General features: G+C 52.5%; 1 protein-coding gene across 4 annotated transcripts in view; it reads right to left on the reverse strand.

The window, feature by feature from the left end:
- ALAD (aminolevulinate dehydratase) overlaps positions 1 to 17723 on the reverse strand; it is a 36931-nt gene that overhangs the window by 3966 nt on the left and 15242 nt on the right. Inside the window, exons 4-11 of one of the 4 annotated variants that reach the window (XM_073314452.1) lie at positions 16795 to 16891; positions 15859 to 15994; positions 15107 to 15190; positions 14697 to 14785; positions 14276 to 14331; positions 2408 to 2495; positions 1120 to 1206; positions 294 to 423 (exon numbers count right to left, since the gene is read on the reverse strand). In XM_073314452.1, the coding sequence (XP_073170553.1) occupies positions 294 to 423; positions 1120 to 1206; positions 2408 to 2495; positions 14276 to 14331; positions 14697 to 14785; positions 15107 to 15190; positions 15859 to 15994; positions 16795 to 16891 (767 nt within the window). The remainder of the gene's footprint in view (positions 1 to 293; positions 424 to 1119; positions 1207 to 2407; positions 2496 to 14275; positions 14332 to 14696; positions 14786 to 15106; positions 15191 to 15858; positions 15995 to 16794; positions 16892 to 17723) is intronic. The other 3 variants (XM_073314453.1, XM_073314454.1, XM_073314455.1) reach the window with 3 other exon arrangements.

The following is a 17723-nucleotide window of genomic DNA, read 5'->3' on the forward strand; positions in this document are numbered from 1 at the left end:
CAAGCTGGCTGGAAAAGCACAGGCCGTGTGGGGCAGTGCTACGGTGCTTTAGAAATCAGCTTTTGTTAAAGGATTGAGGAGTTCGGAGTTCCACTGGGCCTGGCTCTGCATTCCAGGGTCAGCCTCCAGCATAGTCATGACTGTGACTGGTCCCATAGTCTTGGGGGACTCCCAGGGTTCAGGCTGCCCCACCACCGCAGTGGCCCAGAGGGGAAGAGAATCCAGGGCCCCAGTTCCTCCAGCAGCTTGGGGCCTTGCTAGTCATAACGCTGACCCTGCCCAGCCTCACTCACCTGCTCGCCTGAACCCGGTCATCACTTCCATGACAGCAGCCTTTAGGCTAAAGGCCCCTGCCTGTGCTCCGTGCCACAGCATGGCAAACTCCCCCGACACGTGGTAAACAGCCAGTGGGTGGGCTGGATGCTGAAAACAGCAGCAGGAAGGTCAGTGAGACAACCCTGACCCCCAAGCTGCATGTCCCAGCCCTGCCGAGTCCTGCAGTACTGGCAGCAAAGCAGGGGCTCAAGACAGGTTGTTCTGTAGCCACCGACTCTCAAGGCCTTGGGAGTTAGAGGGAGCAGTGTCTGCAGTGTGCCCTTAGCAACCCCACCCACGAGATCAGGATCTTCGGGGGGATGGCAGGTGCCACCACTTCACGGGCCGGTTGTCAGTGTTTGAATGGCTAGGGTTAGAAACACACAGCTCCAGTAACTGGGAGGATTCAGGGCAGAGCTTCCAAGCAGCAAGGCTTCCCATCCCAGATGGGCACGTTAACAAAACACCGGGGTCTAAGCAGCCTACCATTATCCCAGCCAGAGCAAGATGCTCCCTCTCCCCCAACTCACTCTATTGGTGGGAGCTACAGCAACATGCCCATGGGGAGCACGGTGCCGAGGAGCCTCCCCCTCGGGTAAATCGATTGGAAGGTGCTCCAGGGTCTAGGACTGTGCTGCAGCTTGTACACTGCTGCACTCCCGGCTCAGGGCCTTTTCTGCCCTCTGCTAGGCCCAGGGGATTGTCCCCTCTGGCTTTAGTCTCTTGGTCGAGCCCAATGCCCACTCTACAGCCACCCACTCTGTGCCCCATCTCCAGAGACAGTCCCTGCCAAACAGGGCTCACTTTGGCCTTGACATCTCTCACAAGGTCGAGGTAGGGCATCCCCGGCTTCACCATCAGCATGTCTGCTCCCTCCCGCACATCCCGGTCCTGCAAGGAGAGAACAGGTCAGGGCGGGGGCCTGTGAGAACAGCACAGGGACTGGGGGGTGGGGGGACCAGCGAGTCAGCCTGATGGCTGCAGCCCAGGTCCTGGCCCCAGTGGGAGGGGAGAGCCCCTTCCAGGGGACAGTCTGGTCTTCCTAGCACCCTTTGTGCTCCGCATGGCACCAGCAACAAACAGAGCACAGCTAAGGGCAGGCCAGCAGGAGCCATCCTGCAGTCAGCCCCACTCCCACACAGGAAGGGAGATGATCCCCTAGGCTGTGTGATATGAAAGGGATGACAGCGGGTCTGCGTTTCAAGGAGGAAGACCATGAGGGGAACGGTGCGCTTGCCCAGGCCAGCCGCCAGAGGCTGAGGCTCCTTCATGTTAGACCCAAACACAACACCCCCTCCCCACAGAGCTGGTGTTGGCTCAGCCCACTCACTGCTCTGTGTGACTGACAAACGTGAGCCATTGCAAGCTGGGTCAGAGGGGCTGAGCTGGGCTCATGGCCTCTGCAGGCCCTAGGATCTCTGGGCAAGCAGGGGCTGGAGCAGGAGACGGGGAAGCCTACTCAGCTCTTTGCTAGAGGATGGGTTTGCCTGAAAATGGCGGATGTGCATGGAGATTGTGGTTGTGACAAAAAGAGCAGCAGTAACATGCATAAGGCCAACGTGACAGCTACCAACAGCATCCTCTGCTGAGCTGAATCCTCAGGTCCACATGCCAAGTGAAGCCAGGAGAGGCCCAGCTGCTTGGCATTGCTAAGCTGGACAACCCCAGGAGTTAGCAGTCCCGCAGGTCGCTGCAGGAGATCCTCAACTGTTCCAGGCCAGAGCCACTCCTGGCTGCTCCCACCTCACAGCACCATGGGACTGCTTCCCTGGGCCCTGACTGGGCCCACCCTCCAGGTGAGGTGGGGTCTAATCGGTGGGACAGGCTTGCCCTGCTGCTGCCCAGGTTGTCCCAGGGCGCCCGAGGATCTGCCACACCGTGACGCCCATTCCTGTCACGGGAAGAAGTCAGGTCTTGGAGGGGAGCGGAGACCCACCTCCACACTCAGCCTGCAGGAGAGGGCAGCTCTTGGCACCTAGCCATGCTGGGAGTCACTCTGCTGCTGGACATTACTGTGACACCAACACCTACTGCCTAGGGCAGCTGGGCTGTGGGCCCATGGGTGCTGCCCCCTGTGGGCAGGCTCACTCACCACAGCTCGCAGGGCCAGGCCCCGGGCGCCTGGGGGAAGCTGGTAACATCGTCGGTCTCCGAATGCAGGTTTGGACAGCGCAGCGTCTCTGGGAACACAAAGGAGACGCCAGGCAGTAAAACAGCAGTCTGGCTTCAGAGAACTCCCAGGAACCAGCACCCCCCTCCCAGGAGAGCCTAGGCACCAGGCGACCTGCCCGTAGCGACCCCCTTGCTGGGGCAAAGCCGGGGGAAAGAGGTACCTTAGTAGCATCCCATCCCTCTCCCAATCCAGGAGGCAGCAGCTTGCTTAGCCACCCTGAAATCCCACCAGAGAGAACTCTGCCCTCCAGTGAGGCCTGGCGGCCTGTGACAAAGTGGGAATTTTTGTAATATTTTTATGAAGCCTGTGTGTGCATCAGTTTCCTTCATATTTTGCAAGGCTGCCCAGTTGAGGAGGGTGGGGAGCAGTTTGCTCTCAGGGCAGGTTAAGAGACGTAGGCGTGAATATTGCCTGGCTGTCTGAGGCTCTGCCTATATTACAGCTTATGTCGGCAAAACTTATGTCACTCAGGGATGTGAATAAACCACCCCACAGAGCAACATAAGTTACACCGACAGACGCGCCGGTGTGGACAGAGCTATGTTGGTCGAGAGCTTCTCTTGCCGACAGGCTCCGGCTGCTTGCAGGGCTGGAGTAGTTAAGCCGAGAGGAAAGTTTTCTCCCGTAGATTGAGAGCAGCTACATTAAAGAGCGTACAGTGGCGCAGCTGCACTGCTGTAAACTCTCAGGCCATGTCTACACTAGCGCTTATGTAGGCAAAACTTCTGTTGTTCAGGGGTGTGAAAAAAGCATCCCCCTGAGCGACGTAAGTTTTGCTGGCATAAGCACTGGTGTGCACAGCGCTGTAGGTGGGAAAGCCTCTCCTGACAACATAGTAGGACCGCCACTCATCGACCTGGTTTTATGATGTCGACAGGAGAGCTCTCGCCCATCAGCATAACGCGGCTACTGGCGTGATCTTACAGCAGCACAATTTGTAAGTGTAGACATGGCCTCAGTGTAGCCGTGCCCTAAGCCAGGCTGGGTCATTAAAAATGACTGGCCCGAGGACAATGGCAAATCCAATCAACATGACTGACACCTAGTAGGGAGGTAGATTTCCCCCCTCTCAGCTGGAGAACAAAGGACTGGGAGGTGTGAGGTGGAGGATAAGAGTTGGCTGCTGGAAGGAGTCTGGGCTCTCACCTGGGAACTGACCAAGGAAGTTGGATGGACACACACAGAGCTTCAGCAGTGGGGTTGACTACAGCTTGGCTGGGCTCTGGGCTGACCAGAATGGTCTGTGCTTTAACCTTCAATTCTCTCTGCCAACCTAAGGACTTCCTATGCTGTGTTCCAGCTGACTAATAAACCCAACTGATTTGACAGTGCTGTTTGAGGTCTGGTCTACACTACAGATCTATATCGGTATAACTGAAAAATCCATCCTCTGAGCGACATAATACCACCAACGTAACTCCCCGTGTAGCCAGCGCTATGTTGTCAGGAGAACTTCTCCTGGAGACAAAGCTATTGCCTCTAGGGGAGGTGGATTAACTAAGCCAATGGGAAATCTCTCTTCATTAAAACACTACAGCAGCGCAGCTGTGCCAATGCAGCGTTTTCAGTGTAGACGTGCTGAGTGTTACTGCAAACGCTCGCGGAGGTGCGTTAATCCCTGCAGAGCATACGAGTCTCTGCCACGAGTCTGTCTCAGGTGGACTTGCTGGACAGAGCTCCCGCCGTGCAGCAGGGGAGCTGATGGCTCAGAGGTCCAGTCTAAGGAGGTGGGGAGGCCATGTGGCTTACTTTGGAGGAAGAGTGAGACCCCAGCAGGTCTGGCACACTGCAGGGGTTCCTCCTAGAGACTGTTCCAAAGCTGGAGCATAGCACTGATCCCATAGATCTGTGACACAGCCCCGCCCCAGCAAGCGCACAGGCTGCAATAACACAGTCCATCACCCCCAGCTCCCCTAGGGCAGTGGTTCCCAAACTTTTTACCTCTTACTCCCCAGGGCTGGAAGCAGGGTCACAGATGGGGTAAGGGAGCCTTGGCCTGGGGCTGAGGCTGGCAACGGGGGCTGGGGCCAGAAGTGGAGCTGGATGGCACACCCCCCCCACTGAATGTTCCTCCATGCCCCCCTAGGGGGGGCATGCCCCACAGTTTGGGGACTTCTGCTCTAGGGTCTGGAATGAGTTAGTTCAGACCCCACTGTGACGTTGCACTCCACATGTTTTATGGAAATATGATAATGAGTGTGGCTATGATGTAACTGGAACATGCTTTATGCAAAAGGTCCCTTGTAAGGTATCATTACAAAATTTGTGATCTACTGAGTGTGCTCATCCTATTTGTATGAATGTATCATTCTTGGATCTGAAGCTAGGAATATGCAGCACAACTCTGAGGTCCTACTGTAATTATGCAAATCTCGCAGGACATGTGACCAAGTCACATGATACTGGAATTCATCTTAAACCTGGTGCTTTTGCATTTAGAAGGAGGGGTGGGAACCCAGAGAGAGATACAAAGGATTCCTTCCTTGCGCCAAACTATAGAAGGGGATGGAGGAGAACAAAGGGGTCTGCAGTCATTAGAATTCCCCTAGTTACAAGGGGAACTAACAAGGATTGTACCAGCGGAAAGGACTGGGCCCAGACTAGGAAGGATTCCAGTCTGTGAAAGAAGCTTATTGGAACATCTCTAAAGGTGAGATTTACCTGTATTCAGTTTCTTAATGTATTAGGCTTAGACTTGTGTGTTGTTTTATTTTGCTTAGTAACTTACTTTGTTCTCTCTGTTATTATTTGGAACCACTTAAATCCTACTTTTTATACTTAATAAAATCACTTTTGTTTATTAATTAACCCAGAGTAAGTGATTAATACCCGGGGGAGCAAACAGCTGTGCATTTCTCTCTATCAGTGTTACAGAGAGCGGACAATTTATGAGTTTACTCTGAATAAGCTTTATACAGAGTAAAATGGATTTATTTGGGGTTTGGATCCTATTGGGAACTGGGTGTCTGGAGATAGATGACCTGCTAAGCAGTTTTTGGTTAAAGTCTGCAGCTTTGAGGGCATGGACCAGACCTGGGTCTGTGTTGCAGCAGGTTTGCGTGTCTGGCTCAACAAGGCAGGGTTCTGGAGTCCCAAGCTGACAGGAAAAATGGGCTCAGAGGTAGTCTCAGCACATCAGGTGACAGTCCCAAGGGGGTCTCTGTGACCGAACCCGTCACACCCACCTCTCCCCACTTTTCTGAGCCAGAGCTCAGCCCTCAATGGACCTGCTAGCCCAGCAAGTTGGGACCATCCCCAACACTCCCTCTCTGGGGTGAGATGGGCTCTGTGCAGTTCTGCAGCAGTTCCAGTTGACTCCACACTCCCCCTCCTGCCCCAGGTGTCCCTACTTCAGAAGCAGCTCGCAGGGCTGAGAGCACTGACAAGAAACAGAGCTCAAGCCAGGTGGCAGGAGAAGTCATCTCCAGGCTTGGCAGGAGGAAGAGTGAATCTCTGCAGAGCTATACTCTGAGGGACAGATGAAAATCCCTGTGTGGGAGCAAATACTAGTCTGCCCTCCCCATCCCTTTCCTGGAGAAGGAGATACATTCCCCGCTTTACACATGGGGAAACTGAGACACAAAGCTCAGCGCAAGTTAGCGTGAGTCCCAGACCCAGAGCTCCGGAGTCTGTAGCCAGACAGCCAGCCCCCCCCCGCCCTCAGACCAGCATTGCTGGAAACACAGGAGGAAGCAGGAACAGGGCATTTAACATATATTCCAGCACAGCCTTTGAAGCTGTGAAAGCACAGGTGTGCTGCTACAATGTGCCTCTGGGAACAGATACGACGATTAAGCTCACAGCAGGCAGAGGCCCTGTGACAGACATGGCTCTTAGCCCCAACTAAATAGCATGATGCACACACACCAACATCCTAGGTGGGAAAATATTTACCCTGATAAAAGAAATGTCCAGTAGTCGAAACTTATTGTTTCTCTCCTTTGCAAGTGTAAACTACTCTTGCGAAAGCTGGCGTCACCCCGACAGACCAGCCTCAATTTGGCATAAGAAAGGAGAAAGAGAATAAAGGAGTACAGAGGTATAAGTAGGGGACCTACAGCACCATGATTTTTGAGTGCTTTTCACTATCTATCTGCTGGTCAGATAAGTGACAGCCTCCCAAGGCTTCTGCAGCTAAGAGGGTCCCTACGCCTTGTCCCTTATTCGTCTTTCCGCGGAATTGAGTGACCGATCCTGGCTTGGCACCGCTGGAATCGAGAGATGCAAGGAGGGTAAGAAGCACCCACACCTGATCTCCTATCTTTAGTGTACACATATTTTGAAATAGAGCTCTATATTTTGTTTTCTTTCTTTGGGATTGTGGCTTCAGTTTTGTAACTTGTTTGTGTGTGTAACATCTCTACATTTAAATAAGTAGGCACTAGCAATTTTGTAACCACATGATTAGAATCTAGCTTAATAAATTTTGGTAACCATTTATGCATAAGCCTGACTTGTTTTCTCTGGTTTACTGTAAAGCAGCCAACACAATTAAAGAACCTCAGCCGTTTTGGCTCTAAAGCCTGGCCATTAGGTGAGAGTACTAAGAGCCTAGCGTTGAGTTGTGCCGCCTCCACGGGGCAAACTCTTGGGGCACCTGTCAGTCAATCCTGGCTGCCCGCTGCGAAGGAGCTCTGAGCTCTAGCAGTTAAAGTCACGGGTGTGGAGAGGCTCTTAGTGCTGCCATTGGGGCACCTGTCAGTCAGTATTGACTGCCCGCTGCGAAGGAGCTCTGAGCTCTAGCAGTTAAAGTCACGGGTGGTTAGGACCTTGGGGCATCCGTCAGCCTAGCCCGGGCTGCCCGCCGCGAAGGGACAGTGCGTCCTAGCGGTTAAAGTCACGGATGGTATAAACGGGCATAGCTGGCACCTCACCAAACATCCTTGGCCGTCGGCTAACAGAAATTGGCGTCACGAAGAGGATTGTGATATAGGCTGCACTACAGTAACACAATGAAACCAGTCATGATAAACACCACAGAATTCCCTGAGCTAGAGAAAAGTTTGACCCAAGAGGGATGGGGAAATCCTCTGTGGAGCAAAGAACTGCTGGAGAAATATTGGGGAAAACCAGCAGAGATCTGGCAGCATTTCTGTAACTGGAGAACTGCCTGCAAGATGAAGAAAGGGAAAGGAAAAGGTGCTTGTATATGGCTGCTTACTAACATTTGGCAAGCTGCCTGTAAGGATTATCATAGTCTGGCAATAGAATTTAATAGGCTGCAACAGGAAAGGGACACACTGCGCAAGGAATGCCAGAATTTAGATACCAGAGTAAGAACACTGAATAGGGATATGGAACATCTTCAGAAAAGATTACTTCCCTTAATTGAGAAAGAAGGGATAGAACGAAGGGAAAAGCTGGAGACTAAAACACGCAGTATCAACCGGGCTAAAGTTGAGACTGCTCTCTGGCTAGACCCTGAGGAATGGGATGGAGACATTTGGGATTCAGCAGATGAGTCCCCCTCCTCTGAGGAGGAAGATCCCTCTGTAAAATTAAGACCAGCTATCACACATCACAAATCAGAAGAACATGAGGAAAATTTGAGTGGGGCAGAGCTGGATGAAGAAGGGGATGACAATTATCCATCCACCTCTTCAAAAACAAAGAAGGGAGGTAAAAAGGGAAAAGGGAGTAAAGCTCCAACACACTTTACCAAAATTACCACCCGCCAATATACTCCCAAGGAGTTAAAAACAATCCAGGGAGATTTTGCTAAAAAGCCTGAGGAAGGTATAATAGAGTGGCTGGTCCGCCTCTGGGACACTGGGGGTGGATATATACGCCTGACAGCCCAAGAAACTGAGCGATTTAACTTAGGTGCAGGAATATTCCTGGAACACTCAGAGGGGAACACCCCTAAAACACTTTGGTCTCTGGCTTGTCAATGGACAAGAGGAATTTACCCAGCAGACCGAGATGAACCCACAGTAATGCACTGGACCAACATAGATGAGGTAAAAACAGCTCTATTAACTGTGGCTGTCATTAGCATGCTTGGCCAAAACCCTCAAGAGTTAGCCTATGAAAGCCCATGGGAGGGTCAGGTAGATGTAGATGATCTCAGACCCCTGCTTAAGGGAGTTCCGAGTAACCACAGGGCTATGGCACTGTCCCTTAGATCAGAAGCTGCAGCACATAACAGTACCTTTCGGGCACTGCTAAACCTTCTGGTGTCATACTTTAGAGAATTCGGAGACATCAGAGCACTGACAGGCAAAGCTAAGATGCGTTCCCTTCAGGGAAACAAGGGGGCACCATCTAAAGGACATAAAAACAAGCGAGAGCCAACCCAGGAGGAAAAGGAGCTTAGAGCCAAGTTGTGGAGACAATGTCTGGCTTTAGGTTATCCCAGAGATGTGATAAATGGACTGCCCACAGAGCGGCTAAAACTATTCACCACCTTTAAAAGAGCTGACTGGGAGACAACTAATGCGACTCCCAGTGCACCTCTGCAGCTCTCTCCTCTTCCCCCACCTGCAGACACCCGGTATACTCCATTGCTGCGGCAACTGCAAGAGTTACCAGAGCAGGGAAACTAGCTTGCGGGGGTCAATCTCCTCTCCTAATAAACCAGCTTAAATCCAAAGAGGAGAGAACAACAGCAAAAGACCCCCGGATACATGTAACTGTAAATGACAAACACATTATTCCTTTCTTAATGGACACAGGGGCTCAAAGGTCCATGATTAAGCAAGAAAGTTTTCAGGGCTCGCCACCTACTGGCGGAAAGCAGGTACTTGTTACAGGGGTAAATGGCAGTACCATAACTTACCCATTAGTTAAGATAAAACTGGATATCCCCTTGCAACCCCACCATCAGCCCCGAAAATATGAGGTGATTTTGGGCAATGCCAACATACTGGGCATGGACGTTTTAAGAGGAAAGAAGGGAAGGATTAATGGGGAAAGATGGGCTTTTGGAGTCAGTTCTGTTCCTCATGCCACCCACCTGGAAGAGGAAAGCCCTCCCCACTATTCTGTAAACTTACTTAGCAGCGTGCCTGCTCTCCCGCCCTCAACAGTAACAAACATAAAGCAGTATAATGCCCCAGCTGAGGCCATAAGCCCTGTTACTGACCTGATCAAAGATTTGGAACAGCGAGGAATTTTAATTCGTACCCACTCTCGCTTTAATTCTCCTGTGTGGCCCATCAAGAAACCAAATGGCAAATGGAGACTCACTATAGACTATAGGAAGCTAAACAGTAACACTGGACCATTAACTGCAGCAGTCCCTAGCATAACAGATATTGTAAACACCATACAAACCTGGGATAAACCCTGGCTAGCAGTATTAGATGTAAAGGACATGTTCTTCATGGTCCCTTTGCAACCAGCTGACCAGGAAAGATTTGCTTTTACTTGGAAAGGTGTACAATACACTTTTACCCGAATGCCACAAGGGTTTAAACACTCACCCACTATTTGCCATGGGGCACTGGCAAAGGTCCTAGATGACCTTATACTGTCACCCAATGTACAAACTGTGCAATACATTGATGACATCTTAATAGGTGGGAAAACCCCAGAAGAGGTACAGGAGGCTATGAATCAAATCAAAGGAGCACTAGAAGCCCTTAATTTAGAGTTACCAGCTGAGAAATGCCAAGGTCCCTCCCAAGAGATAAAATTCTTAGGTACTGTATGGATGGGAGGTAGGAGGTCTGTGCCTAATGACACTGTGCAAGAGCTAAATCAGGCACCCTCCCCTGAAAGTAAAGATCAATTGAGACAGATTTTGGGAACCCTGGGGTTTTGGAGAAAACATGTACCTGGCTTTGCCATTATCGCCAGACCATTGTACAATTTGTTAAAGAAAAGTGCTCCCTGGGAATGGGCTCCTGCCCATGAGGAAGCCCTCAGGCAACTGATAGGGGAGATACACACCTATCAGGCTCTGGGTCCCATACATCCTGAAGCCCCATTCCATTTGTACCTAACTGTGGGAGCCACTGGAATGTCTTATGCTCTCTGGCAAGACAGTGACACTGCTCCCAGACGACCAATTCAGTTTGGTTCCACGTCATGGCAAGGGTCACAGGCTAACTACACGCCTTATGAGAAGATGCTTCTGGCAGCTTACACAGCCTTGAGAGAAACTGAGGAATTAACTCAGGATAAGGACATCACAATTCACACTCCTCTTCCAATCATTAAACCTATATTGGAAGGGAAAGAGTTACCACCTGGTGTAGCACAAAAGAGGACTATCCAAAGATGGGCACTTTACATACACCACAGGGTAAGGAGTGCAGACACTGCACAAAACCCCACTATGATTCAGGAATCCCTATGGAAAGTAGGAATGCCTGATGAATACCGCCTGCCTCCACAGCAGTCTCCCATTAAGGATGCTGCCCCATTTGATCCTTCTAAGCCTGAGGGAGTATGGTTCACTGATGGCAGTGCCAGGCTGGTAAAAGGAAAATGGAAGGGAAAAGCTGCAGCAGTGCCTGCAGACACCTCTGCAGCACCCCTAACTGCTGAAATTGATGGGTCAGCACAACTTGCAGAATTGGCTGCAATTAAACTGGCCTGTGAAGCAGGAGCCACCGCAGTATATACGGACTCCTATGCGGTATGGGCAGGTGCCACTCAGTGGATCACTAACTGGAAAAATAACCACTGGGAAATAGGAGGTAAACCAGTCTGGGGACTGGAATACTGGCAGTGGTTATATCAGCATGGCCTGCAAGAACCCCTGTCTATAGGACATGTCTCAGCTCATCAGAGGAATAATACCCCAGCTGCACAGTTAAACAATTTAGCCGATGCAGCTGCCCAGCTCTTTACCACACAAGTAGAATGGGAACGCTTATATTCATGGTTACATGATAATTTAGGACACACAGGAAGTGATGAGTTAGTGCGGCAAGCACATATCAGGGGGTGGCCTATCACCCACAGACAGGCTAGAGACCTGGTACAAGCCTGTGCTATTTGTGCTGAGACTAGAAAACATATAGCAGAAGGACAAAGGTTTGCCAGGCTAAGAGATGGAAAAACACTATGGGCAACCTGGCAGGTCGACTATGTCGGACCACTGCCCACTACAAGGCAGAGGTGGAAATACATCTTGACTGGGGTAGAAATTGTTTCAGGGATTGGTTTTGCATATCCAACCCGATTGGCAACAGGGTTGTCCACAGTTATGGGACTAAACCGCTTAACAGCAATTGTCCCAATGCCTCAAGAAATCCAATCAGATAATGGTTCGCATTTTAAGAATAAACTTGTAAGGGAATGGACCCTTAACCATGGAGTCCAATGGACCTTCCACCTTCCATATCGACCTCAATCTAATGGCATGGTCGAGCGCTGGAATGGGTTGCTAAAGAATCACTTGAAGCCTACTGATGGCACATGGGGAGACAGACTGGACGAAGTGGTGCAGAGATTAAACAACAGACAGACTCCTACAGGAAGTCCAATCAGCAGGGGATTCTTCCCTACAGGGAAAGCTATCTCCCCTGCCAGAACACCACTGCACAGTTCCAAGTATGCTCCCGGAGATACTGTTGTGATTAAACACCCAGCCCTGGGAACCTTTACCTGCGTTTTGCACGCCTATAAAGAGAAAGGTGTATGGAGTGCCTTAAATGCTGATAAAAGGCTAATAACCATTACAGAGGCTTGGATCGCATCCAAGACCGGCTGACCATGTGATTTATTGCAGGAATGGTCCCATGGTTCCGAGCAACCTGCCAGCTAACCTGTCAGCAAAATGGATCATGCAGCAGACCTGTTTGATCACTAGAGACTACTATGGACTGTTGATATATTTGCCATTACTTATAATAGCAGGTGTAATTTTTGCTTTTGGTTTTAAAATAAGTTTTTAGCTAGAACACGACCCACCAGAGATATGTTCCTGCAAGCCCTCATGATCCTTCTGTTGGCTCCAGTCACCTTGGCAATACCAGAACATCCTCTTCGGGGAGCAATCCAAACCATCGCCTCAGTTGCTGGTGCTACAAATTGCTGGATGTGCACCTTGCTAGATTCAACCAATGGACTGGGAATTGAATTTGTACAACTACATGCAGTGGCTGAGAATGGACAAACCTCATGAATGCAATGGTTAGCTCAACACTTGGGATTCTCCCTCTCCCCGTTTTTACATTCGGTTGTGAATACTGTTTTAACCATTTTAATTATTGTAATTGATTTTTGTGTAACTTTATGTATTATGAAGCGTTTGATTCAAACTGCTCTTTCCTCCACGCAAATCAGATACCTAGAGCTAAAAAGGGATCCTACCCAATTCCGCGAACCCTCATCCTCTAATTTGGTTGTTGGGTATTTCTAGATTTCCCCAAGGAGGGCAAGAGGTGCTGGCATCACCGCCACCTTGCAATCTGGGATGTAGTGTGGTGCATCAGGGGGTGGAATGTAGCCAGACAGCCAGCCCCCCCCCCGCCCTCAGACCAGCATTGCTGGAAACACAGGAGGAAGCAGGAACAGGGCACTTAACATATATTCCAGCACAGCCTTTGAAGCTGTGAAAGCACAGGTGTGCTGCTACAATGTGCCTTTGGGAACAGATACGACGATTAAGCTCACAGCAGGCAGAGGCCCTGTGACAGACATGGCTCTTAGCCCCTACTAAATAGCGTGATGCACACACACCAACATCCTAGGTGGGAAAATATTTACCCTGATAAAAGAAATGTCCAGTAGTCGAAACTTATTGTTTCTCTCCTTTGCAAGTGTAAACTACTCTTGCGAAAGCTGGCGTCACCCCGACAGACCAGCCTCAATTTGGCATAAGAAAGGAGAAAGAGAATAAAGGAGTACAGAGGTATAAGTAGGGGACCTACAGCACCATGATTTTTGAGTGCTTTTCACTATCTATCTGCTGGTCAGATAAGTGACAGCCTCCCAAGGCTTCTGCAGCTAAGAGGGTCCCTACGCCTTGTCCCTTATTCGTCTTTCCGCGGAATTGAGTGACCGATCCTGGCTTGGCACCGCTGGAATCGAGAGATGCAAGGAGGGTAAGAAGCACCCACACCTGATCTCCTATCTTTAGTGTACACATATTTTGAAATAGAGCTCTATATTTTGTTTTCTTTCTTTGGGATTGTGGCTTCAGTTTTGTAACTTGTTTGTGTGTGTAACATCTCTACATTTAAATAAGTAGGCACTAGCAATTTTGTAACCACATGATTAGAATCTAGCTTAATAAATTTTGGTAACCATTTATGCATAAGCCTGACTTGTTTTCTCTGGTTTACTGTAAAGCAGCCAACACAATTAAAGAACCTCAGCCGTTTTGGCTCTAAAGCCTGGCCATTAGGTGAGAGTACTAAGAGCCTAGCGTTGAGTTGTGCCGCCTCCACGGGGCAAACTCTTGGGGCACCTGTCAGTCAATCCTGGCTGCCCGCTGCGAAGGAGCTCTGAGCTCTAGCAGTTAAAGTCACGGGTGTTTTTGAGAGGCTCTTAGTGCTGCCATTGGGGCACCTGTCAGTCAGTATTGACTGCCCGCTGCGAAGGAGCTCTGAGCTCTAGCAGTTAAAGTCACGGGTGGTTAGGACCTTGGGGCATCCGTCAGCCTAGCCCGGGCTGCCCGCCGCGAAGGGACAGTGCGTCCTAGCGGTTAAAGTCACGGATGGTATAAACGGGCATAGCTGGCACCTCACCAAACATCCTTGGCCGTCGGCTAACAGGAGTCCTACGTTCAAATTGCTTGGATCTGCAGGCCAAGCACAAACCCTTTGGGGTTAGACACGGAGCCCGGCCAACACGCGGCTCACACTCACCCCTGCCCTTGGAGACACTCACCTGAAAGGGCCATAGAAACAGGAAGCAAACTTGGCGCTGTAGCTCATCACAGAGACCTGCAGGGGGCAGGAGAGACATGGCAGGGACACCACAGTTGCCTCCCAGCCCAGCGTGGAGCTGGGGGAGAAAGTCTCTGCTGCAATTCTCTTGTACTGTTTTCCAACCCCCCAGGCAGGAGCCCTGGCATCACCCCTCCTCCTCATCCACAGGCATGCCCTTCCCATCCACTGGAAGCCCCTCCCTGTGGCCCCATGGAAGCTACCACCGGACACCCCGGCCTACCACTGTGGAAAGCAGGGAGCGCCCTTCTCCACAGGCCCTGTCCGTACCATCTCCCCTGCGCTATGCACACAGGTCCAGCTGTGACATCGCTCCATACTGAGCCCGGACCGACCCCGGCGTGCGTGCTGCCCCTGCCCACCTTGTTGCCCATGTTATTGGAGATCAGAGCCTCTTTCATGGCTGCGATGCGTCCGTCCATCATGTCCGAGGGGGCCACGATGTGGCATCCTGCAGGGAGAGAGCACGGGCACTGAAGAACTGCAAGGAGCAGTCCCTGCTCCAGAAGCCATTCCTGGCCATGGGCGGGGGGGCTCAAAATTGATGTCCCAGCAGCCAGGACCTGCTGGAGGAGAGCAACTGGTTCAGACACCCCAGTGCCAGGAGCTGCAGGTGGAGTCGAGGGGAGATAGGATGGGCTCACAGCCCTCAAGGAGAGACCAGCGCTGCTACCCCCCTCAGCACTGCTCAGGTATGTTCCTGGTAGGGCCAACAAGCAGGGTGAAGCCAGGCAGCCAGCAAGAACCCACTGCTGCTGGGAACCCCTCTCACCTGCCTTAGCATAGGCTAGTGACACCTCTGCCAGCCGCTGGCAGCTGGCCTCGTTCTGGATGGTGCCATCCTTCCGCAGGATCCCTGCAAGACAAGCCCAGGGTTAGACGGGGAGCACAGAGCATCAGCCAGAACTGCCAGGAGCCCTCTGCACAGGAGCCACTGGAGAGGGGAGAGAGCCCCATGCCACACCCAGCTCTGCAGGATTGCAGGGTGTGACTGGGCGGGGGGAGCAGGTTCCTGGAGACAGCTGAAATCTGGTGCGGGGTTTGGCACAGCCTGAGGTGAGGACCAAGAAGACCAAGGCCCTGCCGGCTAGAGGTGGTGTGTCCATCCCAACTGCTGAGGGAGCAGAGTTAGGACAAAGTGGGGGGGGCGCAGTGGTCATGCTGGGGAGGGAGGGCCCTGGCAGGCAGAGCCCAGAGAACTAACTCTCACACCTGGCTGTGGGACCACGTGTGAGGAGAATGGAGTGGCCGGCCGTGCATCGTTCAGTCACTGCAGCCTTTGATCTAATTCTGCCTACCCCCCCAGGGTCCCCTGGCCTCCACGCTCAGTGCCCTGGCATAGCCAGCACATTGCACCACGAAGTCATGTGCGGACAGGGGGCAGGGCGCATCCCCAGCAAAGAGCCCACTAGCTGAGCACACACCAGCGAGGCCCTTCCTCCCCTCCCAGCCGGCAGCCTGGCTCATCTCGTGGCCATCGATCCATGCAGAGGAGGGTGGGTGGGTGGCTGCCCTGGTGCTCACCGCAGTGCCCGTGAGAGGTATAGGGGCACAGGCAGACGTCACAGGCAATCAGCAGCTCTGGGAAAGAGGAACAGATCTTCTTTATGGCCTGGATGGCTGGGGTGTTCTCAACGTCGGCAGCCGAGCCCCTTTCATCCTGCAGGGGGAAGAGATGCTCCCCTGTAAATCCACAGGGCCAAAGGCCTCACCTCTCTGCCGGGTCCCCTTGCCCCACACAGAAACGCAGACCCCGCATGGGCATGAAGGTGCAGCTGCTCTGCACACAGCTGAGGGTGTAGGAAGGAGGGTCCCACATCCTGTTGGAACTGAAGCCTGGAAAGGGCCCAGGGAGTTTTTGGAACAGCAAGGGATCAGATGTGGATTTACATCTCATCCCAACGCCAGCAGCTCCCCCAGTGACTGGTGGAGAGCGTGCTCCCTATTGAGCCATCCACCCTGTTCCCACAGCACAGTACTGCCCCCTAGCACCACCCAGGTGTCAACACTACGGGTGAGCGCCCCCTACTGAGTCATCTGCACCTCTCCCTGCAGCGCCGCACCGGGTGGCACTGGGGTCAGCACGGACGAGGACAGCATACTCCACAGCCACCCATATCACTTGGGATGGACCGGGGAGGTCTCCCATCCAAGTGCTGTCCTCTCTCTACCCTGCTTAGCTTACAAGATCTGACAAGCCAGAGCCCAAGATCTCAGAGAACAAGTGAAAATGCAACTGAAGGACAAAGCCAATGACTATGAACCTCCCAGCTGATCTGCCCCCAAACCCTCAGTTCTACCTGTGCCCCTGCATTAAACACCCCTGTGACCCTTCACCCCCAATCCCTCAGTTCTACCTGTGCCCCTGCATTAAACACCCCATAACCCTTCACCCCCAATCCCTCAGTTCTACCTCTGCCCCTGCATTAAACACCCCTGTGACCCTTCACCCCCACCAACCTTGGGGACTTTAGTGGGGACGCCAAAGATCAACACGCACTTCAGCCCCTCGTCCACTAGGGGGCGGAGCATCCCCTCCAGCTTGTTGACTCCATACCTAGAAGAACACAGGTGTGGGGGTGGTGCTGGAGGGCAACCCCAGTGCTCCTCCCACCCACAAATCAGCCGGGGCTCTGAGCTAGGTTAGTGCACGCAGCCCCTCGGCAGGCCAGGCACTGCTGGGCAGGCTGCTACCCACAGGCAGCCCGGGTGCCAGACCAGTGTCCCCGAGCAGGGCCATTCCCAGGGCAGCGCACCTCTCAAACAACAAGGATCCCCAAGAAGCAGCCCCCACACAGCCCAAAGGGCTGCGACTAGCCGGGCGTGGCCCTGCCCATCATTAACCCTCCTCAGTGCCAAGGCCAAGTTCCCTCTCTTCCGGGGAGGCCTGTGTAGCCAGCCCTCAGGCACTGCAGGGTACTGGGCCTCTCACCATGCCACCCAACAGGGAACTCCTGGCACCTGCTGCCAGGCTGGCCTTGCCCCCAGCATAGGGAGAGCTGCATGTGTCTCCCACTCTGCCCACAGAGGGTCAGTGCCGACTCTCCCATTCTCCTCCCCCATCCCAGAGGGGTTTTTCACGGCCATTCCTGCCCTGCCAGTGCTGTTGCGTGGAGGTGCCTGGATTGGGGGGGGGGCGGGGGGGAAGGGGGGGGTCCTGGTGAACACTCCATGCTCTCCCCCTCCCCACCTTCCCCCGCACCGGCCTGGCCAGGGGACAAGGCCAACACTCAGTGACTTTTACCCTGTCCTTGCTTCCTGAACGGGGACAGGGCAGGTTTCAGTCCCACTTAGTGAAGAGCTTTGCAGGCAGCTGAGCATTCAGCAAGAGCAGATGCCTCTGGAGATCTTGGGAGCAGCTGTGGGAGGAGCAGCCTGGAGCCTTATCT

Source organism: Lepidochelys kempii, chromosome 16, assembly GCF_965140265.1.
Source record: "Lepidochelys kempii isolate rLepKem1 chromosome 16, rLepKem1.hap2, whole genome shotgun sequence".
In the NCBI taxonomy this organism is placed as follows: domain Eukaryota; kingdom Metazoa; phylum Chordata; order Testudines; family Cheloniidae; genus Lepidochelys; species Lepidochelys kempii.